The 23,849-nt window shown below is 56.1% G+C and overlaps 2 protein-coding genes across 3 annotated transcripts; both read right to left on the minus strand.

The window, feature by feature from the left end:
* Nucleotides 1-264: 264 nt before the first annotated feature.
* CISD3 (CDGSH iron sulfur domain 3) lies at nucleotides 265-1,675 on the minus strand. Its single transcript, XM_058041611.1, has 2 exons — nucleotides 1,406-1,675; nucleotides 265-1,014 (listed from the first exon to the last, which is right to left on the minus strand). The coding sequence occupies exons 1-2, from the start codon at nucleotides 1,616-1,618 to the stop codon at nucleotides 835-837; spliced, it is 393 nt and encodes a 130-aa protein (XP_057897594.1). The 5' UTR covers nucleotides 1,619-1,675; the 3' UTR covers nucleotides 265-834.
* Nucleotides 1,676-2,744: 1,069 nt separating this feature from the next.
* Nucleotides 2,745-22,712, minus strand: MLLT6 (MLLT6, PHD finger containing). 2 transcript variants are annotated; one of them, XM_058041719.1, is made up of 20 exons: nucleotides 22,585-22,712; nucleotides 20,026-20,105; nucleotides 19,068-19,122; nucleotides 18,372-18,481; nucleotides 17,582-17,685; nucleotides 17,091-17,184; nucleotides 16,425-16,529; nucleotides 16,149-16,247; nucleotides 14,576-14,750; nucleotides 13,520-14,110; nucleotides 13,037-13,215; nucleotides 12,380-12,497; nucleotides 9,833-9,899; nucleotides 9,393-9,535; nucleotides 8,946-9,134; nucleotides 8,714-8,802; nucleotides 8,052-8,389; nucleotides 7,525-7,633; nucleotides 5,852-6,169; nucleotides 2,745-5,563 (listed from the first exon to the last, which is right to left on the minus strand). In XM_058041719.1, the coding sequence occupies exons 1-20, from the start codon at nucleotides 22,691-22,693 to the stop codon at nucleotides 5,519-5,521; spliced, it is 3,117 nt and encodes a 1,038-aa protein (XP_057897702.1). In that variant the 5' UTR covers nucleotides 22,694-22,712; the 3' UTR covers nucleotides 2,745-5,518. The 2 variants fall into 2 exon arrangements, with proteins under 2 accessions (XP_057897702.1, XP_057897701.1); XM_058041718.1 differs by having other exon boundaries at nucleotides 16,425-16,532.
* Between the last annotated feature and the right edge of the window lie 1,137 nt (nucleotides 22,713-23,849).

The raw sequence follows: 23,849 nt of genomic DNA on the forward strand, positions 1-23,849 counted from the left end.
AATTAATCAATTTCTCTGCGAAATTCAACAATTCCTGTGTCTAGTTCAACAATTCCTGCAGGGAATCCAACAATTCCTCTGTGGAATTCAACAATTCTTCCATGGAATTCATCAGTTCCTCTGTGAAATTAAACAATTCCCGTGTGGAATTCAGCCATTCCACTGCCCGGCCCGGGGACACTGCCCGGGCTGGGCAGAGCCATGATTTGGGTTTGGGTTAGGGGGCGTTTTGGTGTCCGGTTTCCCTCTCAGTACATCCCAGACTGTTCAGGTCACGTTTATTGTCCTGTTGATGATCCCAATCTCTGGAAACGATCCCAATTCCTGGGAATAATCCCGTTCTCCAGGGCTTCTCTTTGGTTCAACCTTTGCAAACCGGCTTTGGAAATGAACAAACACCACAGGGGCAGCTGCCCAGAGCCTCCTGAAAGATCCCACAGAGCTTCCTGCCAAATCCCATTGGTGTCTCCATTCCAAATCCCACAGATCCCACAGAGCCCAAATCCCACAGAGCCTCCTGCCAAACCCTACGTCCTGCAGGTCCCTTCATCTCAAACCCCACAGGCTCCTCCTGCCCAAATCCCATTGGCCTCTGCATCCCAAATCCCACAGGTTCCCCCATTCCAAACCCCACAGGTGCCCCACCCCAGGGCTCTCACAGCTCTAGGCCCCTCCCTCCAATCCCACTGTCCAGGGGCTGGTTTGGGGTCCGGGGCGGCTCCCGGCGTTCCAGAATCAGGATTTCATTGGGGTTTGGAGCCTCTCCTCCCCCCCGTGCGGCCATGACGAGGTCGGGATGGGGATCCCGGTGCTGCCGGTGCTGCCGATCCCCGCTCAGGAGCGGGGGGGCAGCGGCGCCGCCTGCACCGCGTCCTCCCGGTGGGAGCCGTCGCAGTACGGGGGGCTCCGGGTGCGTTTGCAGCCGCAGAGCAGCGCGGGGCCGGTTTGGGTGGGGGTGAAGCGCAGCGAGGACAGCCCCGGGGCCTCCTTCTTGTGGGAACCGTCACAGAAGGGCTGCGGACAAACGGGAACGGCGTCAAGGAGGGGTTTGGGGGTGGGCGGATGCTCCCGCGGGGCCACTGTGACCATCCCATCCCATCCCATCCCATCCCATCCCATCCCATCCCATCCCATCCCATCCCATCCCATCCCATCCCATCCCATCCCATCCCATCCCATCCCTGGACCCGCCAGAGCCCCCCGGGGGTTCCCAATCCCAGATCCCCCGGAGCCCCCCGGGAGCCACCGCGGAGTCCCCGACCCGGGAACGCCCTGGAACCTCCCGGAATCCCAGTTCTCCTGTCCCCCCCACCCCGGTTCTCCTAGACCCCCCGGTTCTCCTGGACCTCCCCAGTTCTTCCACCCCCTCCCCACGCCCCGGTTCTCCCGAGTCTCCCCGCCCGACCTGGCGCTTGCTGTGCCCGCAGGCGCACCAGCCGTAGGTTTTCCCCGCCTGCAGCTCCACCGGGAACGGCTCCTTGGCGGCGATCACCGGCTGCGGGGGGGGCGCGGAGCAGAGCGACGGGACCCGCGCCCCCCCCGAGGGGTCCCGGTACCGGCGGCCGCCCCCTGCCGCCCTCATCAGCGAAAGGAGCGCGGCCGCTCTGGGCCGCAGCATGGTCCCGGCGCCGGTCCCGGTGTCGCTCCCGGTGACCTTCCCCGTGCGGCTCCTCCTCCTCCCGGCGCCACCGGAAGAGCCGAGCGGGCTCGGCGGGAGCGCGGCTGCCCCGTGCGGGGCCGTTCCGAGCCAGGCTTGGTACCGCTGCCTCTGCGGGCGAGTGGTCCCGGGGCTCGGTACTGCCGCTCCCCCCGTCACCCGCCGCCGGTGCCGGTCCCGGTCCCGCTGCTCCATCTCAGTGCCCGGTCCCAGTGCCGGTCCCGGTTCCCGCTCTCAGTCACGGTGCCCGTTCCCACCACCGGTCCCGGTCCCGCTGCTCCATCCAAGTGCTGATCCCGATTCCCAATCCCGGTCCCAGTCACGATTCCCCATCCCTCTGCACGGTCCCGGTGCCCGGTCCCCCCGTGCCCAATCCTGTTACCCACTCCCAGGGCCCCAGTCCCCGTCCAGATCTCAATCCCAGTGCAGGGTCCCAGTTCCCATTCCCGGTGCCCACTCCCACTGCCCCATACCCCACAGCTGAACAAGCCTGTGGATTTGGGGCTTCCAAGGAATAAATCCTTGGAAAAGAGGAGGATTCAGGAGCTGCTCACCAGCACAGCAGGAGGATTTGGGATTTAATGGGGGCAATCATTTGGGTTTCTTTGGGAAAACTCCTCCTTTTTGCACTCATTTCTACCTGGGTACCATCCCTGGCTTGGGATTCCTTCACACATTCCCAGCACCAGGCAGGGAAATCCCATTCCCATTTAAATTTGCCCCCTTTATCCTTATTAAAAACCAACTCGCAATTAATATTAATATTAATATTAATATTATTTATTATAATAAAGACCAGTCAAGCAGAGTGAAAAAAATATATCTTAGCTACATTACCTTAAATTCACAAAAATATACACATTTTTCTCTTTCATTTAATATTAAAAAACCACCAAACAACCTAAAAATGAATAAAATAAAGAAAAAACACAAAAGGACACATGCAACAATCCTAAATGAGAGCATCAAAATGGGTAAAGAAACGTACCCCAGTGCAACTGAAACACAGATCATCTTTAGCTTTTCCTTTTTTCCTTTCCCTTCCCCCTGTTATCCCGTTTTTGTTTGTTTTTTTTTTTTCCACGGGGATTCACCTGGAATTTCCCAGCTCCCCTTTCTCACTCTGCCCAAGGGACATTTGGGGTGGCTGGAGGTGACAATTCCCGGGGTTTGGGAGCCTTTGGAAGGTTGGGCACAGGGAGAGGTGTAAGTGCTTTCTGTCTCTGATCCCCGAATCCCAGAATTCCTGGGGAGCCAGAGGGATCCAGCTCCCCTGGTTGTGATCCTGCCTAAAAAACCCCAAATTCCCAGCTTTCCTTCCTCTTCCAAAGCCTGGGCTCCCCAGCATTCCCGCAGGAGCCAATTCCAGCATTTCCAGCCTCTGCGGAAACGTGCCCTAAGTGCCTCTCACTGACCCCTTTGGTGCCTTGGGCTTGTCCAGGGATTTGGGCACCGACCCAAAATCGGGGGTGATCCCAACTCGGATTTTGGGTGTCCTGGGGGAACAATTCCCTTCCCAGCCCTCCCTCCCTGCTCCTCACAGGGATCTCTAATCTCCCGAGGCTGGATTTTGCAAGAACTGGGACATATGGGCACAACTTTGGGGTTTCTGGGGCTGCAGATGGGGCTGGAGGCTGCGGGCAGCACTCCAGGGATTTGGGATCCCAGAGCAATGCGGGGATTTGGGATTTGTGATAAAAAGCAAAAAATAAAATAAAATAAACCCCAACTCCTGGCTACACCCAGCTGGCAGAGCCCCCTGCCCATCCTCCTGCTGGCCCAAAGCTGGGATTTGGCTGTCCCCAAATCGTGAGGATCTGCCGGATGGCAGGCACAGCTACCCCACACCAAAACAGGCTGGTGGACAGCCCCAAATTTCCACGTTTTAGCCCAGTTTGTGACTAAATTTGCTTTCACCATCACTGCCAAGCCCGAGGCTCCTCAGGAGGGAGGTGGAGGGGACCTGGGGTCCCTGTGCCAGGGGTGTCCCTGTGCCAGGGGTGTCCCCATGCCAGGAGGATTTTGGGTGGCACCTCCAGGGGTGCTAAGGAAAGGGGAATGACCCAGCTCAGGGTGGGGGGAAAAAGAGAAAAATCCAAAGGAATTTCAAAGTGCAAGAAGGGAATTGTGCCGGAGCAGGTTTGGGGACGGGGATCCCAAAGGATGGGGCTCCCCAACAGCTTCCAAAGCTTGTTATAACCTCTGGATAGATAAATCCCATTATATATTTAATATATATTTCTATTTCTGAGCAGCCAGCAGCTCTGTCCTGTTCAGAGCTCCAAGCTGGGAGCAGAAAGGGTTTGGTATTATTTTTTCTCTGTTTTTTTTTTGTTGGTTTTTTTTTTCCTTTTTTCTTTTTTAAGACAACCCTTGTGGTGTGAATCTTAGAGAAAAGAAAAACAAATAAAATAAAATAAACGTTTAAAAAAGGAAATTCAGTGGAGGATTTCTCCTGGGGCGAGCTTTGCCAGCACCATCAGCGCAGCCCCACTGCTGATAACAGGAATAGTGCAAAGCAGGAAGGGCAGTGAGGATGTGCTAAACATGCATGAGGGTCCAAAAATTTGGGATTTGGGGTTCTCCCAAAGGAGTTTCCATCAGCTGGAGCATTCCTAGGAGCCCTGGATTTACTAGGGATGAGGGAAGGAGGGGCATTGGTGCATTTGGTGTTGGTGTTCCCCTTCCCAGAGCTGCTCTGACTGTCCTTCCTTCCTTCCTTCCTTCCTTCCTTCCTTCCTTCCTTCCTTCCTTCCTTCCTTCCTTCCTTCCTTCCTTCCTTCCTTCCATCCATCCATCCATCCATCCATCCCAGCTCAGAGGAAGCTGATCCCCAGTGGACATTCCAGACTGGACATGGAATCAAGGTCAAAAGGTGGAGAACAATGGAACTTCTGCCATCCCAGGCTCAGGACTGTGGTCACTGTCCCATTCCTTGGAGATCCCTCTTCCCAGGACCAGTGGAAGAACGTGGTTTTGTGGGAATGATTTGTGGTGGGTGGGAAAATGCAGGGACCGCATTTGGGATTCTCCTCCCCACAAAGATTTTCATCTCCAAACTCTGGTCCAGAAATCCTCTCCCAGGTCCAGGAGCTCCTGACGTTGGACAATTCCAGCTGTGGCCCCAGCTGAGATGTTGGCCTTCAGGAATTCCCGGAGGGAAGGACAGCCCCGCCCCTCCAGCAGCTGGCACAGGTGACAACATCCTCCCAGGTGGTGCCACCTCCTTCCCACCTCTGTCCATCCTCATCCATCTGTCCTTCCAGGCTGGATCGTCTTCCAGCTGGAGCAAAGCCCAGTGGGAAAAGCAGGGAAACCTCAGCTTGGGAATTCATCTGGATGTCCCCACCTGGGCATGGCCACCACGTCCTCCCTTGGCAGTGCCACATCTAGGGCCACAACCTTGGACACCACCAGGTGACATCACATCCTTGCCCAGCAGTGCAACATCCAGTGTTGGCTCTTGGGACATTGCCGGGTGCCACCATATCCCTTCTCCAGCAGTGCACATCCTTGGACACCTCCAGGTGTCACCACATCCTTCCCTGGCAGGGCCACATTGAGAGTCCCATTCTTGGGCACCTCCAGGTGCCACCACGTCCTTCCCCGAGGCTCTGGGGGGTCTCTGGTACCGTGGGCGCTCCCCACGCTCCTGGCAGGATCCACTGGAGTCCCCTCCAGCACATGGAGCAGGGGACAGGTGACCCCACCTTCACTCCTGGTGGCACTGGGGCAGTGACAGCCGCTGTGGCTCCCGAGGCTCCTCCTGGGCCATTCCTGGAGCTCCAGGCTCTGCTGGTGCCGCGGGGAAGCCGCGGTCCCCGGGAGAGGATTGGCTGCGGGCTCGGGGCCAGGGGGCTCCTAGCCCTTGTCCTGCGCCAGGGGAGCGCCCTTGTCACCCAGGGGCTGTGGGGACAAACGGGGACACGGCTGGATCAGAGGGGACATGGACTGGCGGGACGGGGACTGGGGGAGGAAGGAATTGCAGGGACAGGAATCAGGGCAAGGGAGAGGGATTGGGGGACAGGGACTGAGGGACAGGGGTTGAGGGTCAGGGACTGGAGGAGGAAGGAATTGCATCCTTCCCCAGCTGTTCCCATGCTGTCCCCAGGGCTGTCCCCAGACTATCCCCACACCGTCCCCACCCTGTCTCAGCCTGTCCCCAGCCCCAGCCCGTGCCAGCCCCCTACCCACCGTTCCTTTCGGGGCGCTGCCGTCGGGCTGCAGGCTCAGGAAAGGGTTGGGGGCCATGGCCGGCCCCGAGCCCAGCGGGGGGGTGGCCTGGGGGGCCAGCAGGGCCCCACCGGGGTTCAGCTGCTGCGGGGACAGCGAGGCCAGCAGGGAGCTCCCGCTGGGCGCGGCCGAGGTCAGCAGCGCGCTGGGGCTGGGGTGCAGCGGGGCCGAGGTGGCGGCCAGCAGGGACAGCTGGGACGAGCCCGACATCTGCAGCCGCTGCAGCTCCCGCTTCTGCTGGATCTGCTGCATCATCTGGAACACCAGCGCCTGCTGCTCCTGCAGGAACAGCCGGGACACGGCTCAGAGCAGGGACAGAGCGGGGATAGCACGGGGACAGAGTGGGGACAGAGCGGGGACAGAGCAGGGACAGAGCAGGGATAGAGCGGGGATAGAGCAGGGACAGAGCAGGGACAGAGAGGACACAGTGGAGACAGAGTGCTCTGACACAAATCCTCTACAATTCCAACCCATCAATGCAGCAATTTCAAATCTGTGGAATTCACCGTCCCGAAATCCCAAACTGGCTCTGAATTCCTTCCTGAATTCCAAGTGAGCAGGACCCAGGGGAAGCAGGCTCAGAGCTCACTTGCATCCCAAGGGATGCCCTGAAATCCAAGAAAACCTCCCTGAAATCCGGGAAAACCACAGGAATCACTATGGCAACCATCGACCCTCGTGGCAGCTGGAGCTGCCATTGTCCTGTCCCCGTGGGTGACACGGTGACATCAGCTGCCCTCGGAAATTGGCTTCTCCTGGGATATAAAAATAGCCTGACCCAGAAATGCATCCAGAGCAGTGGGCTGGGCTCCTAGGTGGAACGGGCACAGCCCAGCCCCGGTGATAGCGCTGGTGGCACTCCCGTGTCACCCCAGGCAGGGTGGGGACAGCGCCGAGGTCTCTGCAAGGCCAGGGGCTGGGGTTTGCCACCTCAGGGACCTGTTGCCACCTCTCCATCTCCATTCCCGGGACAGGGGGTGCAGGCAGGGAGCCAAGAACCCCAGAGCAGCCACCTTTTGGGGGCCTTTCAGTAACCCCAAAACCCTGAGCCAGCTGTGGAGCCCCCTGGGCACCTCCAGCTCTCTGTGTGGATGTGTTCACACACGGCTGAGCTGCCTGGGATTGAAACAATTCAGGTTTTATCTCTCTCTAACCCCCAGCAGGGTCCTTGGCATGTTCTGCCTCTCCTGTTGGCCCAGGACACCTGGGAGCCCGGGGCCAGCCTGGGATCCAGCAGGATTTGCATCCTGGGATGCATCTCCAGGGGAAAACGGCTCTCCCGGTTTCCCCTTCTCGATTTCCCGGAGCTCCCACCTTCTCTCCCCCTCAGGATGTGGCAAACTCAGATTAAACTTCTGTCCTTTGGTATAAAAAGAGCCCAAATCCCACCTCCCCTCCCTGGGAGCTGCCACACCCCCAGCCCAGAGCTTTGATCCTCAGGATTTGGGATGCTTCCTCATCCTAAATTCTCAAACCAGCTCTGAATTCCCTCACCCAGCCCATAGTGGGTTCAGACTCAAAAGGCTCAGAGGATTCAAGGACAGGAGAGAACCTCCAGTTTTAATTTCAGATTTTCCTCTCTGTTCTGAGTTTTTTCCCAGCACCACCAGCCTCCCCTCCCCTCCGTCCCTTACCGGGTTAAGCGGCTGGGAAGTCAGGAGCTGCTGCAGCTGCTGCAGCTGCTGCTCGTGCTGCTGCAGGACGTGCCGCTGCTGCTCCGTCAGGGGGCTCAGGCTGGTCACGCTGCGGGAACACAGAGAGACACAGCAGCTGAAAAGATTTCCTTCCATGCCCAGCAGCATCCTAGGTGCAGTAGTGATGGAGGATCGTATTTGTGAGAAGCAACATTTGGCAAGAGCTGGGAAATGCCTTGGCTGAGCTCTCCAGCTCTCTGCTGGAACACATGCAGGTAAATTCACCAGGGATACACGGATAATTCCGCAGCTTGTGAAGGACCAGGGGTCCAATTTAGTGGCTGCTAAAATTCCTGCTGGTCCTCTCCCTATGGACACAATGGCTGGTGAACACTGGGCACTAAGCCAGGCTCCCCAAGCCAGGGTTGGGGACAGCTCTGCAGAGCGGCCAGCGCGGCCAGAACCGCTCCCTCCCTCCCTCCCCGGAGCTGAGCTGGGCTGCAGAGGGCAGCGCCGCCCGTCCTCACCTGCTCAGGCTGGTGGAGAGCTGCAGGGCCGGGGCCGCGCTCGGAGGCGGGGCGGGCTGCGCTCCGTTCAGGCTCCCCAGGATCCCGTTGAGCGGCATCTGCTGGGCTCCGGCCAGGCTGCCCAGCAGGCCGTCCACCATGGGCACCGCCGAGAGGCCGTGGCTGCCCCCCGAGACTCCGGCCAGCCCCCCGCCCGCCGCCCTGGCCAGGCCGTTCACCTGCTGCGCCCCAGGCAGGGGCAGCGAGGCGGGGCTGGGCTGCAGCATGGGCAGGGGCGGGGGGGTGCTGTGGAAGGACAGGGAGGAGCTGCTCCTGCTGGGACAGCCCGAGTGAGGGTCCTGGGGGAGAAACGGACACAGAGCATCGGGCTGGGGCAGCTGCCCCGGGGCAGCTCGGGGTGGGAAGGGGGGAGCTCGGGTGGCTCGAGTACGAGGGGTCCCAGAACTCAGAGGGGTCCCAGAGCCCTGCTGGATGTCCAGGATCACCTGGAAGCGCTCTCACCTGGCGCTCCAGCTCTCAGCTACTCTATCCGCTGCATGGAGAACCTGATCTCTGAGCCTGGGCTAGCAGGATTTACCAGCTGGCTACAGAGCCCTGGGGCTGCTGTGCTGCCCCTGCCCGAGGCCCTGCCCGGCCGCCGGTGCCCGCAGGGGCCGCTGTACCTCGGAGGACGTGGAGAGCGAGTTCTCGATGCCGAAGCTATTCTTGCACGGAGGGCTCTTGCTGATGCTCAGGGAGTCACCGCCACAGACTGGGAGGGGAGAGGGGCGAGGCAGCAGAGTCAGGGCTGGACCCTGAGGTGGCCGTGGGACAGATCCTACCCTCTGTGACTCTTCGGCCACCCCCGGGGCACAGGGACAAGTCCCTGGGTGCCCTCAGCCCTGGTGCCCTCACCATTGGTGGGCAGGATGTACTGGGACTGGCTGCCCGGGCCGTTGCTGCTGGTGACTACGGGGAAGGGGACGGACAGCTGGACATTGAGCAGCTGCAGCCGCTCCTTCTTGGCTGTCAGCGTCATGATCTGCTCCTGCAACCGCTGGTTCTCCTTCTGCAGCGAGTGCAGTGCCTTCAGCATCTCCACAACTGCGGGGGATGGAGGGAGGGCAAGAATAAATGGAGGAGAGGGAAGGGAGGAAAGAGGAAAGGGGATCACAGGATTCCCAATCAAACCCCAGAGCGGGAGGGACCGGCCCCACAGCGCTGCACCCCCTCTTCCCCCTGGCACACACTGGAGCTTTGTCGATGCCTGGCTCCGCTGCCCGCGGGCACAACCCCAAAATCCCAGCGGCTCCCACCCCGAGAGCCCCGGGAGCTGCCCCGCCGCCCCCCGACCACACTCACTGTTCACCCCGGCCTCGCCGTTGCCCTGCTTCTCCAGGAGCTGCTCGATGTTGGGGGTGGCCTGCGGGACATTGTCCAGCTGCCCGCTGCTGCTGCACGACACGGTCTGGTCGAAGAGGGTCGGCAGGCTGCTGATGGGGGACCTGGGGGGGGCCGGGGGCGTCAGGGGGACCCTGCTCCACTCCCGGCTCCATTCCTATGGAATTCCCGCTCCATTCCTGTTCCATTCCCTGCTCCCATGGCTCCTCTGCCTGGCGCCGAGTGGCCGCAGCCCTCTGGGTCCTCCCATCCCATCCATCCCATCCCATCCCGTCCCGTCCCGTCCCATCCCATCCCATCCCACACCCCAAGGAGCGGGGCAGGAGCTGTTTCAGACCCACCAGGCTGTGCCGTGTCCCCGCTGTCCCCATGGTGTCCCCGCTGTCCCCAGGTACACTCACATGGAGGACAGGCTCTCCTGCGGGGACGTCCCTCGGCAGCCGAAGCCGCAATCCTCCAGGTCGGGCTCTGCGCGGGGACAGGGACAGAGGGCCCGGGGTCAGCGGCGCCTGGTGCCCGGTGAGTCCTCGGTGTGTGCCCGGTGTGTGCCCGGTGAGTGCCCGCTGGGGAGCACCGGGTGGTGCCGAGCGGCACCAGAACCCAGCAGTGCCGGGAAGTACCGAACTGCACCGAACCGCAGCGAACCGCACCGAGCAGCACCGAGGGTACCAAGCCTCACCGAGCAGCCGCGGGCAGCACCGCACCGAGCAGCGCCGGCCCCGCGCTGCGCAGGGCGGCCCCGCCGGCACCTCCCCCGGGGAGGAGCCACTGGCACCGCCTGGCACCTCGGCACGGTCGGGGCGGTCACCCCGGCAAGGTCACCCCGGCGCCGCTCTGCGCCCGGCCAGGCGGAGCTCTGCAAAGCCTGGAGCCGGTTTTGCCGGAGCCGCCGGGGGACGGGGCCGCAGGGAGGGAAGGAGGGACAAATCCCGTGGCAGGCCCTGCCCCCGGCCCCGGCTGGATGCGGTAATCCCAGGGGATCGGCTCTCAGTCTCCAGGGAGTGACAGAATCAGGTTGGAGCAGAGCTTTAATGTCAGCCGGGATTGAGGATCCTTCCCCCAGAGCCGGCCCGGGTTCCTGGAGGTTTCCAAGTGCTCCCTAAGGAGCTCCAAGGGAATCATGGAATGGTTCGGGTTGGAAAAGCCCTCCAAGGTCAGGAGGGCAATCATTAACCCAGCCCAGCCCTACTCCCACTCAGCCTGTTCCCAAGTGCCACATCCACGCGGTTTGGAACACTTCCAGGGACGGGGACTTGTTCCAATGCCTGACCACCCTTCCCATGAGGAAATTTCCCCAATATCCAACCCAAACCTCCCCTGGCCCAGCCTGAGGCCATTCCCTCTCCTTCTGTCCCCATTCCCTGGGAGCAGACCCCAGCCTCCATGGCTGTCTCCTCCTGTCAGGGACTTGTGGTGATCCAGAAGGTCTCTCCTGACCCTCCTTTTCTCCAGGATAAACATTCCCAGCTCCCTCAGCCACTCCTGGCACTTCAAACCCTTCCCTGGCCACGCTCCAGTCCCTCCATGCCCTTTTTGGGAGGATCACAAAACTGCCCCCAGGATCTGAGCTGTGCCCTCAGCAGTGCCCAGCTCAGCTTTGGCATCCAGAACCTTCCTCCAGAGCCATCCCTGTGCCCCAGGAAATCTGGGATGGGGCTGCTGTGCACATGTGCAGGATATCTGCCATTCCAAGGGTAATCCAGGATAAATCCCTTATTTATCTTCCCATCCCTGGAACGCTCACTCCCCTTTTCCGTGAGCCCTGTCAGATGTGGTGGCTCCAGCCTCAGCTGCCTCCCTGCCCCTCCTCTCCTTTCCCACACACTCCCACGTGCAGGAATCCGGGAAATCTCCTGCAGGGAATGCCGGGATTCCTAACAGGATACCCAGAGCAGGGATTTCCTGCTGCTGCTGGGAATGAGCAAACCCAGCTGGGGCTGGGCAGTTCCTCCAGACAGGGCTAGGGGATCCTGGCTCTTTGGGAATGTCCTACTGAGACACTCTTCCAGGCAGGAATAATCCATGTTATATCCATAATTCCTGGATGTGGCCAGAATCTCCCAGTGCAAGATCCTGGAGTAGCTTCCAGTGCTGGAATTGGTTCCAGGAGAGCTGGAGAAGGGTTTGGGACAAGGGAGGGATGGATAGGACATAGGGAATGGGTTTATACTGGAATAGGGCAGGGATAGATGGGGTTTTAGGAAGGAATTCCTCCCGGTGAGGGTGGGGAGGGGCTGGGATGGAATTCCCAGAGAAACTGTGGCTGATCCATCCCTGAAAGTGTCCCAGGCCAGCTTGGAGCACCCTGGGGTAATGGGAGGTGTCCCTGCCCATCTTTAACCCAACCCAAACCACGGGCACACATTCCCCAGGAACACCCAATTCTCCAGGGACATTCATTTTCCAGAGTTACTCGTTATCCACAGATATTCATTCTCCTGGAACACCCAATTATCCAGGGATATCCATTCTCCTGGGCCACCCAGTTATCCTGGGACATGCATCATTATCTAGGGACACTCATTATCCAGGGCCACCCAATTCTCCAGGGCCACCTATTGTCCATGGACATTCATTCTCCTGAGACATCCATTTTCCAGAGATATTCATTTTCCAGGGATATCCATTCTCCAGGGTCACCCATCATCATCCAGGGCCACTCATTATCCAGGGACATCCAATTATCTTGGGACAGCCATTATCATCCAGGGACACTTGTTATCCATGGACATTCGTTCTCCAGGGACACCCATTTTCCAGGGACACTCCCGAGGTGCAGTTGGCAAAGACACCATCCCTGTCCCCCCATGGCAGCCCTGGCTGTCACCCCGAGGGACAGCAGCTGGAAAAGCTGGGAATGCAGCGGTGGCCTCCTGTCCTGTCCTGTCCTGTCCTGGTGGGAGAGCCCTCGGGAAAGCCGACCCGGACATATCTGGGAGTTCACATACCTGCCCGGCTGCTCTCCGGCTGGCTGAGGAGGGGGTTCAGGGACAGCCCGGACGTCAGCGGGCTCCCGAAAATGTGCGAGGAAGGGAGGCTGAAGGTGGAACCCGCCAGGGAAAACACCTGCACAGGAAGCAGGAAAATATCCTGGTTATTGCAGCTCTTCCCAGCTCCCGTGTTAAAAATATCTCCTGGAAGTCTGGTGAGTGGCTTGGCACATTCCCAGAGCTGGCTGGAAGCCAGGAGCCCTGGGAGTGGTGTGGACCCAATTGCTCTTCCCAGTGGAAGTGTTCCAAATCCCGAGTGTTCCCTGTCCCAATTGTTCCCATTCCCAACTGTTCCCAGTCCTGACTGTTCACTGTCCCAACTGTCCCCATTCCCGATTATTCCCTGTCCCAACTGTCCCCAATCCTGACTATTCCCAATCCCAAATTTACCAATCCTGAGTGTTCCCATTCCCGACTGTCCCCAATCCCGACTGTCCCCAATCCCGACTGTCCCCAATCCTGACTGTTCCCAATCCCGACTGTCCCCAGTCCCGATTGTTCCCAATCCCGACTATTCCCCGTCCCAATTGTCCCCAATCCCGACTATTCCCAATCCTGACTGTCACCATTCCCGCGTGCCCCCAGTCCCGAGCCCCGGCCCGTCCCGGGCCTCACCTGCGTGGTGGATCCGGCGGAGGAGGAGGCGGGGATGGAGCTGGCGAAGGGCGAGCGGCTGAGCTGGGGCAGGGCGGCGCCACCCTGATGCGGGAGCAGCCCCGAGGGCAGCGGCGTGCTGCACACTGCCCGCAGCGCCGCGCCCAGCGGGATCGGGTCCTTGTTGCTCGTGTAGATCCCTGCGGGACACAGATTCCAATTTATCCCGCTAATGCCCAGGGAGAGATCCCTTCTGATCCCGCCTCCTCCCAGGGAGAGATTCCTTTTGATACGGCCTCTCCCAAGGGAGAGGAGATTCCTCAACTTTTGGAAAGCTGATCCAAGGGAGATTCCAGGGTGAAGGAAGAGGATGTGGATTTTTATGGATTCAGGAGACAGAACCCTGTGCAGGCAGGTCTGGACATGGCTAAACGCACTGGAAAATTCTGGAAAAGGCGGGAAAAGGGATCTGAGCACACCTGAATCCCTCAAGGGGGGACCCACCTGACCCCAGCAGTGGCGACTCCATGCTGAGGCTGGGCAGACTCCCGGGGTGGCTGAAGCTCCGGGAAGAATTCCCGACGCTGGAGCTGATGAGGGATCCCCCGGAGAAGGGAGAGGAGGAGGTGGAGGTGGACCCAGCCAGCTGGGCCCCCAAAACCTCTTTGCCTTTGCCCGCCTTGGGCCTGCCGGGGCCGTGCTTGTTCTTCTTGCTGCCCTTGTGCTTCTTCTCCTTGAGCACCTCTCCCTCCTCGGCGCCCAGCGATGGCATCCGCTTGTGGCCGCTCCCGGTGGCGCCAGCCGTGCCACCCGTGCCACTCGCGGGGCCACCAAGGGTGCTGGAGGCTTTGTAGTCCACGGGCGAGGCGTCGCGGGCTCGCGGCTGGCCCACGGCCGAGGTGGAGAAGCGCATGATGGAGCCGAAGCCGGAGAAGATGACCTTCTGCTCGAAGACGTCGGCCTTGGGGCCCTCAGAGAGCGGCGAGCAGTGCGAGGAGGAGCTGGAGCTGGTGGCCTTGCGGAACTTCTCGTCCTCCTGCTCCAGCTTGGGGAAGGGTGCGAAGTCCTGGGAGCCGGGCAGGCCGCAGGAGGAGCCTGGGGACACGTGGGATCAGCCCAAGGGGCTGGGGAGGGGTCCTGATGCTTTATTGCTCTCCTCCTTCTCCCTCATTCCTCTGCTTTTCTCCTTCATCCCTTGCCTCCTGTACTTCATCACTCTCTTCTTCTTCCTCCTCCATCCCTCTCCTTTTCTCCATCCCTCCCCTCTTCCTTCCTCTCCTCTCCCATCTCTCCTCTCCCACCTTTCCCTCTCCCTCCTTCTTCTCCTTTTCCTCCATATTCATCCTTCCCCTCTTCTCCATCACTCCTCTTCCTCCTTCATGCCTCTCCTTTTCCTCCTCCATCCTTCTCCCTTTGTCCTTCATCCCTCCCCTCTTCCTCCCTCCCCTCTCTCCTTTCTTCTCCTTCCTCTCCCTCCTCCTTCTCCTCTTCCTCCTCCTCCATCCCCCTCCTTCCTCCTTCCTCCCTCTCCCTCTCTCTCCTCCTCCTCCTGCCCCTCACCGGCCGTCTGGAAGGTTCCCCCAGCTGGGGCAGATCCAAAGCCTGCGGAGCTTTTCCCGCTTCCCGTCTTCTTGCCCTTGTGGCTGCTGCCGTGGCTCGAGGATTTCCTGCCCTTGGCCTCTGCCCTGGCCACCTCTGAGCTCTCCTTGGTGGCCTCGTGGTGGCTGCTGGAGCCCTGGGAGGGGACAGACACTGGGGTGACCCCAGGGACCAGAGCTGGCTGCAGGGGAAGGAGCCGGGGCTCCTTTTTTCCCCATTTTCCTGATTTTCCCATTTTTCCCAAATTTCCCAATTTCCGCAATTTCCCCCCTCTGAAGTGGGAATTGCCCCTCTGCCCACCCAGGGCTACTCAGCTCGGGTCGCTCCAGGCACAAAAGGGACTTGGGGACATCTCCTGCTGCTCAGTGGCGCCGAGAATTCCATCCCAGGGATTGCGCTCATCCCAGGAAACCGCAGGGGATTAAAGGGGGAAGGGAGCGGAGTTTCCAGCTCCAAAAACCTCTGGATTTTGGAAAGCTCCCAGTTCCATTGGGGATTTCAGATTCCTGCCTCAGGTGTGCTGCTCCCACCACTCCCATCCCACCTGGGGGATTTCCTTGGGAATGGGGTGGGATCAGAGATTCCCTGGGAGAATTTCCTCATCCTTGGCATGGGACAGGAGATTCCCTGGGATCCCTGTAGCCATCCCAAAGCTCTGGCTGGGAATATTCCCAGGGGTTGGAGCAACACCAGATGTTCCCAAATTCCAGCTGAGCTGCAGGAGCCAGGGGAGACAGGAGGGTGAAGAACCTGGGCAGATGCCAGGAAATCCAGAATTTTGGGATGAGAGGGAGAATTATGGGAATTCAGCCGGGAAAAGCCAGGGGGAAAGCCAGGGGGAAAGAGGGATGAACCCAAACGCAGATCCCTCAAATCCCAATTCCCTTCAAATCCAGACCCAAGGGCTCCAAAGTCACCCATTTTAGGTAACATTACAACCAAAATTAAAAATATTCCTGTAATTATGGGATAGCCCAAAATGTGGGACCTTCCTGACATCCCTGACCCTGACTGAGCCCTCTTTGGGATGAATCCTGGGATCCAAGTCCATCCCTGGATTTAATCCCTCGACAGCTGCAGGCGCCAGATGTGCCCGGAATTTGAGGGGATGAGAATGGGGGAATTCTGGGGAGAGAGAATTGGGATTTTCTCCTGCCAGCCCCAGATGCGGGAATTAAACCCTCCTGGATTTATGGGCTCAGCAGGAGAAATCGTCCTGATTTTTCCTCAGGAAGGGAAGGGGAGAGGGGCCTGGGGGTGGGAATGGCCTGGTGAGAATACCCTTTTCCCAGTTTTCGGGGTGGATTTTCCTGCCCCTTTTCCCTGGTTTTTTTGGGTGGATTTTCCTGCCCTTTTCCCAGTTTTCTGGGTGGACTTTCCTGTCCCCTTTCCCTGGGTTTTTGGGTGCATTTTCCTGGCCTTCCCTATTTTCTGGGTGGATTTTCCTGCTCCTTTCCCCGTTTTTTTTGGCTGGATTTTCTGGGTGGATTTTCCTGCCCCTTTTCCCAGTTTCCTGGGGGATTTTCCCCAGTACCTTCTCAGCAGCCACGGCCACAGGTGCTGGGGGAAGGCTGCTGGGGGACTCCGGCCGCTTTTTGTGCTTCTGCTTCGGCCTCTCCTTGTCCTTGCGGCTCTGGAAAAAAAACCCAGGAACCTCTGGAATGCCAGAATTCCCAACACTGCGAAGGGCAGTGCCAGATCCCATAAAGAAATTTTAATAAATCCCTGTTCCAGCAGTTTTCCAGCACCTGATCCCATAAACAAATCCAGTGAATTTGGGGGATTTTGAGAGTTTTGGGGGTTTTCTCACCTTTTTTGGCCGCTCGTGGTGGGACAGGTGCTTTTCCTGGGCTGGGGATGCTGAGCGGCTCCTCCTGCCCGGGAGGAAGGAGCTGCTCCCGGAATGGCGCGAGGTCTTCTGGGGGAAAACAGGAGGAAAATGGGGAAAAGGGGGGGAAAACAGGAAAAAAAAAACAGAGGGAAAGGGGGAAAGGAAAGAGGGGAAAGGGGAAAAAATAGAGGGAAAAGGGGGAAAATGAGGAAAAAGGGAAAAAAAGGGGGAAGGGGAAGAAAGAGGGAAAAGGGGAAAGGAAAGATGGAAAATGGGAAAAAAGAGAAAAAAGGGAAAAAAGAGGGGGAAAGGGGAAAGAAAAGAGGGAAAGAGGAAAAAAAGAAGGAAGAGGGGGAAGAAGATGAAAATGGATGAAAAAAGATTGAAAAGGAGAAGAGAGAAAAGGGCAAGAAAAATAAATTAATTTTTTTAAATAAATGAAAGTTCCGTAAATAAATAAAATTCCCTAAATAAATCAAACCCACCAAATAAAATAAAAATTCCTGAAATACATGAAAATTTCCAAAATAAATAAAAAATGTCCTCAAGAAATGAAATTCCCCAAACAAATGAAATTCCCTGAATAAATAAAAGTTCTCTAAATAATTGGGAAGTCCCAGAATCCCTGGAATTCCTGGATCTCACCATTTTGTTGAAGTGGTATTTGCAGTAGCCGCAGTATTTGACATTGTCGACCTCCAGCACCTCCTCCTCGCACAGGAGCCCGGCCATCTGTGCACTGATCCCAGGAAAAACAGGGAAAGTCCAGGAAAATCGGAGGGAAAACAGGGAAAAAATGGGAAAATTGGTAGGAAAACAGGGGAAACTCGAGAAAATCAGCAGGAAAATGGAGGAAAAAAAAAAAAAGAAAAATCAGCAGGGGAAAAAAAAAAAAAAAGGAAAATCCATCAGATTCCACAGGTTCCAATGGAATTTCCTGAACTTTGGGAACTTCCTGGAAAAACCTGGAAAAGTCTCCTGGGTGAGGAGGAAGAAGGGGCAATTCCAGTCCTAAATAACCCCATGGGGGGGGATCAACCCCAAACCCCACGACCCTGAGGGAGCGAGCCCCCCGAGCCAGGGCAGGGAAGGAGCAGCTGGGGGCACATTCCAGAGGGAGCTCCCGGGGATCTCACCAGGTGACGTGGAAGGCCTGGCGGCAGCCGTGGCGGTTGCAGGCCATGCAGGCCCCCGAGGCCGCCTTGCTCTCCCGCCCTTGCTCCTCGCAGATGTAGCAGGTCTGGGAAGGGGGGAAAAAAACGGGAAAAAAAACACATTTTCCAAGAGGAAAAGCCTCCAAGGATTCCCAAATCTCATGGAATGTGTTGGGTCAGGAGGGGTTTTGAAGCTTGGTGAGTTCCAGCCTTTCCCACCTTCCACTCCTGTCAAGGAATTTCTGGGGCATCGAGGAAATTTTGAGGGATTTCTATGAAAATTCCAGGATACTCCCCGGTGGGATACACAAAACTTTTCCTTTTTCCCCAAAATCCCAACCATCCCATCGGAATCAACATGGAATTCCATGGATTCCTTTGGTTGCAGTTGTTCCACCATGAAATTCCTCAAATTCCCATTTTCTCCCCCAAAACCCATCCAAATATGGAGGATCCAACACAGAATTCCATAGATTCAGTTGGCTCAAGTCGTCCCACCAAGAAATTCCTGAAATTCCCATTTTCTCCCCAAAAATACGGAGGATCCAACAGCAAATTCCATGGATCCAACTGGTTCCCATCGTTCCACAAAGAAATTCCTCAAATTCCATCAATTTGGGGAAGATAGATGGGGAAGACCAAAAATTTCTTAGCAAATCCAGGGATTTCCTTGATTTTTAATGGAATCTGAGCAGCTGTGGGGTCAGGATAATCCAGGAAGGAGCCGTGGGGAGACGGGATGATCCCAAAATCCCGAAATCCCAGATTTTACCTTGTTGAAGCGGTCGTGGGGGACGTACTGGAGCACGATGGGCTCCATGGTGAGCACGTTGGCAAACTGCACCTCGGGGATGTACAGGGCACACACCACGTGGGCCCAGCCTGGAAAAGGACGGGAAAATGGGAATTCAGTCCGGGAACCACCCCCCAAAAAAAAATTCCGTGCCAGAAAAATCTTCTGTCCCCAAAAACCCCATGCCAAAAAAACTATACGTCAAAAACATCTCTGTTGCAAAAAATATCCTCCATCCTAAAAAAAGTTCCATGCCAAAATAGCCTCTATTTTTTTGGCATGGAACCCAAAAATTCTTCACCCCCCCAAAAAATCTCAATCCTTAAAAGCTTCTGTGCCTAAAAAACCTCCATCCCAAAATCCCCGTCCCAAAAAACCTCTGTCTCCACAAAAAACTCCATCTCAAAAAATTCCATCCCCAAAAACCTGCAGGAAAATCCTGCATGGAAAATCCTCTGGGATGGGGCCTGGATCCCAACCGTGATCCCACAGATTGGGAAATTCCTGTGGGATCAACCCCAAAATCCCACAGTTTTGGGCTCACTTTTATTCCAATCCAAGCTCAGGCAGGGAAAAAAAACACCTCCTTTGGTGGAGGCTCCAAAAAGGGAATTTTGTGGGCAAAAGGGGGAGGGTGGATTTTGGGATTTTCCAGGTGGGAATTCCATGGCTCACCCCCATTGTCTGTGCGCTTCAGGGCTCCATCCTTGTGGGGACACAGCTCGCACCTCTGGAAGGGAGAAAAACCACCAAAATTCGCCCGATTTCACTGATAAAATTCAAATTTCATCAGCTGTAATTGATAAAATTTAAATTTAATAAATAAAATTTGTCAGATTTCAGCTATAAAATTCAGATTCCATCAGGTTTAATTAGGTTTAATTGATGACATTGAAATTTCATCAATAAAATTCAAATTTCATGGATGAAATTGAAATTTCATCAATAAAACTTGAATTTCAATCCAAATTTAATCAATAAAACTGAAATTTAATCCCAAAAATGCAAATTTCATCAATAAAATTCAAATTAAATAAAATTTAATCTATAAAATTCAAATTAAATCTATAAAATTCAAATTGAATAAAAATTAATCAATAAAATTCAAATTTCATCCATTTAATTCCAAGTTTAGGACCAGAAAATCCCTATTTTTGCCCCAAAAAGGAGCTGCTGCCAGAACAGGGCTGTGGGAATGAGGACTGAGGAGGTTATGGGGAACAAACATCTCAAAAAAAGCCCTAAAAATTTGACTTAAATGCCCAGGGCAAAGTTTTGCTTTTGGGGCTTTTTTAGGGCCAGTTTTAGGGGCTGTGGTTGAGGAGTAAAACCGAAAGCGGCAACTCGGAGTAGAAAAGAAATTGAGTTTTTATCTCTCTCTGCTCCTTCCTTCCGCCTCTCATGAGGTTTTTTCCCTCCAGTTTTCAGGAGAAGTTTTGGTTGTATGGTCGTAGTTGATTTTGGTGTCACCCCAAATCCAGGCTGAGAGGGTGTGGGGTTGTTTTTGGGGTGCCCCAAAATCTGGTGTAGGAAAATCTCTCCTGTGATTTCTTTTTGGGGGTTTTTGAATTTTTAAAAAGGCCCCACACCCAAAAATCTTGGAGAACTCCATCCATTATTTTTCCCTACTCACCACTCGGGCGGCTCTTTCCTGGGATTCGCATTTCCGGCAGAACCAGGGGCCGGTGGGAACCTGGACAATTCCATAACAAGCTGGGGGAAAAGGCAAAAAAACCCAAATTAAACAATTTTAAATCCATTCATTTCTGATTTCTTGGGGGTTTAAAAATGTTTGGAGCAGGCTGGAAATAAACAGGAGGAAAATCAGGGAGAAAAACAAGCTCAGCAGAAAGAAATCTTGAGAGAAAAAAAAAAAAAACAAAATAAACAAAATAAAATAAAATAAAAATGTAAAATATTGAGGAAACCATGAGTGGTAAATGTAGGCCCCTAAAAAGGATTAAGAGCATTTATAAATTGTATTTTTTGCTCATTTTTGACCTTTTTTTCCCCTTGTTTTGGGGATTTTCTTCTCTTTGGAACACAACTTTTCATTAAAAATTCAGGATATTCACAGAACTATCTGATGGAAAACAAGAGCTGTATAAAGGAGTTAACGCCATTAATGATTTTTATTTTCAGCTCATATTCTGCATTTTCCCCTTGTTTTTCCCTGTTTTCCCCTGGCAGCCCCTACTGGCTCCAGCTGAGCTCGTTCTTGGCTCTCAGCCTGGGCTAAAGATGGACCCAGGGCTTCCCGGGAATTTCACTCTCCCTGTTTACTTCCCACTTTTCTTCCCAGTTTTACCCCATTTTCCCCTGATTTCCCCATTTTCCCCTGCTCTTTCCCTGTTTTTTACCATTTATCCCTGTTTTTTCCTCTTTTTTCTTGCTGTTTATTTCCTGTTTTCTTCCCTGTTTTTCTCTGAGTCCCCAGGGTTCCTTTTTGGGGTTTGAGTTATTTGGAGAATAAAAACCTCCCCAAAGCCGCAGGGGCTGGGCTTGGCTCCAAAAGGGGAATCACCACATCCTGCAGGGCCCCCAAAAACCCCAAATAAACTCCTTGAACTTCCCACAGGCACAGACTGAGACTCAAACCAGGCTCAGAGACTTTTCCTGACCCTCTGGAGCTGGTCCTGCACTTCTGAAACTCCTCTTGAAAATCTGAAACTCTTCTTGATGGTCTGAAACTGTTTTTGAAAATCTGATACTGTTCCTGACCCTTAAAAGCTGTTATTGAATATTTGGAACTCAACCCGACACTCTGGAACTGCTCCTGACCCCTAAAAACTGTTCCTGACCCCCTGAAATTCCTCCTGTGCTTCTGGAACTCTTCTTGAAAATCTGAAACTCTTCCTGATGCTCTGGCGCTGTTCTTGAAAATCTGAAACTGCTCCTGACCCTCTGGAGCTGCTCCTGCACTTCTGAAACTCTTCTTGAAAATCCAAAACTCTTCCTGACCCTCTGGATCTAGTTTTGAAAATCCCAAACTCTTCCTAATGCTCTAGAACAGTTCTTGAAAATTTGAAACTGCTCCTGATCCTTAAAAACTTTTCCTGACCCTCTGGAACTTCTCCTGTGCTTCTAAAACTCTTCTTGAGAATCCAAAACTGTTCCTGATGCTCCGGAACTGTTCTTGAAAATCTGAACCTGTTCCTGCCCCTCTGGATCTGGTTTGGAAAATCCAAAACTCTTCCTAAGACTCTGGAACAGCTCTTGCCTCTCTCAAACTGTTCCTGACCCTCTGAAGCTGTTCTGGACACAGGATCACAGACAGGGCTGGACCCACGGACGGAGCCGGACCCACGGACACCCAGAACCAGAAGCGAGCACAGGGAATGGACGAGAGCGAGCAGGAGGAGCCGGAGATGCACCGGGACGGGAATGGGATAAAAACAACAACCGGGACAGGGATGGGCAAACAACAACCGGGATATTGATGGGAAAAAACAACAACTGGGAAATTGATGGGATAAAACGACAACTGGGAAATTGACAGGCTAAAACAACAACCGGGACAGGAACGGGATAACATCAGCCGGGAAAACAGCGCGGCCCGAGCAGCCCGGAACCCTGGGCGCATTCCAAACAAACCGAGCAGGGATCGCCACTCCTCCGCTGCCTCGAATACCGATTTTAATCCGGATTTGTTTTGTTCACCGAGCCGAGGACAAACTTTCCGGGCCCGCTACCGAGCGCTGGGGGCGGGCTCGGAGTCATTTAAAATGCAAATCGCCCGTGTCGCCGGGAGCAGCGGGCGGAGGAGGCGGAGGAGGAGGAGGAGGGAGGCTGCCTTCCTCCCGCCCTACCCTCGCAGGAGGCAGCTCCGGGCCCCGCCGCCCCCTCCGGTTTTTCCCCGCGCCCCCCCAGCACCCCCGGCCCGGGCTGGGGGCGGCAGCGCCTCTTCCCCCCCTTCCCCTCCCCGCTAAACCGGGGGGGCAGCGCAGAAATCCCCCCGCTCGCCACCCCCGGGGGGGGCTCCGCTGCTGCCCCAACTCCTCCCCGGCCGTGTCCCCGCCGTGTCCCCCTCCGCGGCCGCGCCACCTCGGCGGCGACACCGTTATTTGGAACAATAGCGCTAAAACAAAGCGCGCCCCCCCCCGCCGCCGCCGCCCCCATCCTCACCCCGCCCCGTCCCCGGGGGGTTTCGGGGGGCTCGGGGAGGGGCTCGGGGGGGCCGTGCCGGGCTCACCTTGGTGCACGGCCACATTGCAGCCGTGGCCGTCGCAGTAGACGAGCGGGTTCTCCGCCCAGCCGCGCTCGTCGGAACACACACAGCAGCCTCCCACCATCTCCTTCATACTTCCAGGAGGGTTTCCTGCCCCCCCGCCTCCCTCTGCGCGCTCCTCCTCCTCCTCCTCCTCCGTGCTGCCCCCTCCCCGCCTCTCCCGGGGGGACCGCCGGGGGGGACAGCGGGGACAGCGAGAAGCCGCAAGGGCGGGCGGGGCGAGGGGCTGATGAAGGGACCGGGGGACAGCGCGGGGACAGCGGGGGGTGGCGGATGTGGCCCCGCACCACGCAGGTCCCCCCCTCCCTTTCTGCCTGTCCCCCTCTTTCTGCTCGTTCCCCTCCCGTTTATTCCCGTCCCCCCCGTTTATTCCCGTCCCCCCCGTTTATCCCGGTCCCCCCTCTTGTCCCCGTTCCCCCCGGTTCGTCCCCATCGCCCCCAGTTTGTCCCAGTCCCCCCCAGTTTGTCCCCGTGTCCCCGTCCCCCCCCCTCCCCGGTACAATCATGGCGGCGCCGCCCGCACGCTCCGGTAAAATTTGCGGTTCACGGATCTCGGCGCGGCCGGGCGGGCGGGTTTACTCGCGGGTGATATTTTGGATTTTTTGTGGATTTTTTGAACCATTCCCCAGCGCTTTGGGATGAGGATTTAGGGGTTTTTTCCCCCTCCAGCCTCCTGTGCCCGGCTGGCATCGCGCTGAGGATGCGTTCCCGATGGAGCGCTCCGCAGGGATGAGCCGGCAGCGCTCCGTAAATCCCATTATCCCGAAATTCCCGGATCCCGGCTCCGCCAGCGCCACCGGCTGTCCTGGCCCGAGACTCCTCTAGAAAAGGGATTTAACCCCTTGGCACCTTGGGAACAAGAAAAATGTTCCTTCCCCCCTTGGGGGTTTGTGAGAGGCAGGAGGGGCGGTGGGAATCAGCGGGAAAGCAGGGAAATTATCCTGGAATATCGGGAATATTTATTTATGGGATTGTGTGAGCAGGGAATGAGTGAAGAGAAAGGATCTTGAAATATTGGGAATATTCATTTAGGAGATAGCACCTGTATGAAAGGAGTAGAGAGAAATTATCCTGAAATATTGGGAATATTTATTTAGGGAATTACACATGCTGGAAATGAGTGAAAAGATCCTAAATATTTGGAATATTTCTTTTCTGGGCTCTTTTATCCCCTCACCCCTTATACTCCTGGAGAGTTTTGGGATGGATTTCCTGGCACAACATTCTCC

This window comes from Melospiza georgiana, chromosome 28 (assembly GCF_028018845.1).
Source record: "Melospiza georgiana isolate bMelGeo1 chromosome 28, bMelGeo1.pri, whole genome shotgun sequence".
In the NCBI taxonomy this organism is placed as follows: Eukaryota; Metazoa; Chordata; class Aves; order Passeriformes; family Passerellidae; genus Melospiza; species Melospiza georgiana.

What these genes read in the sequence shown, in the direction of transcription:
- CISD3 (XM_058041611.1), bottom strand. Translation starts at nt 1,618, where the DNA reads ATGCTGCGGCCCAGAGCGGCCGCGCTCCTTTCGCTGATGAGGGCGGCA. An exon ending in GCGGGCACAGCAAGCGCCAG is followed by an intron (nt 1,015 to 1,405) that starts GTCGGGCGGGGA and finishes GTTTGTCCGCAG; the next exon opens with CCCTTCTGTGACGGTTCCCA.
- MLLT6 (XM_058041718.1), bottom strand. Translation starts at nt 22,693, where the DNA reads ATGAAGGAGATGGTGGGAGGCTGCTGTGTGTGTTCCGACGAGCGCGGC. An exon ending in CGGCGAGGCCGGGGTGAACA is followed by an intron (nt 9,135 to 9,392) that starts GTGAGTGTGGTC and finishes CATCCCCCGCAG; the next exon opens with TTGTGGAGATGCTGAAGGCA. An exon ending in GCAGCGCCCCGAAAGGAACG is followed by an intron (nt 5,564 to 5,851) that starts GTGGGTAGGGGG and finishes TTGTCCCCACAG; the next exon opens with CCCCTGGGTGACAAGGGCGC.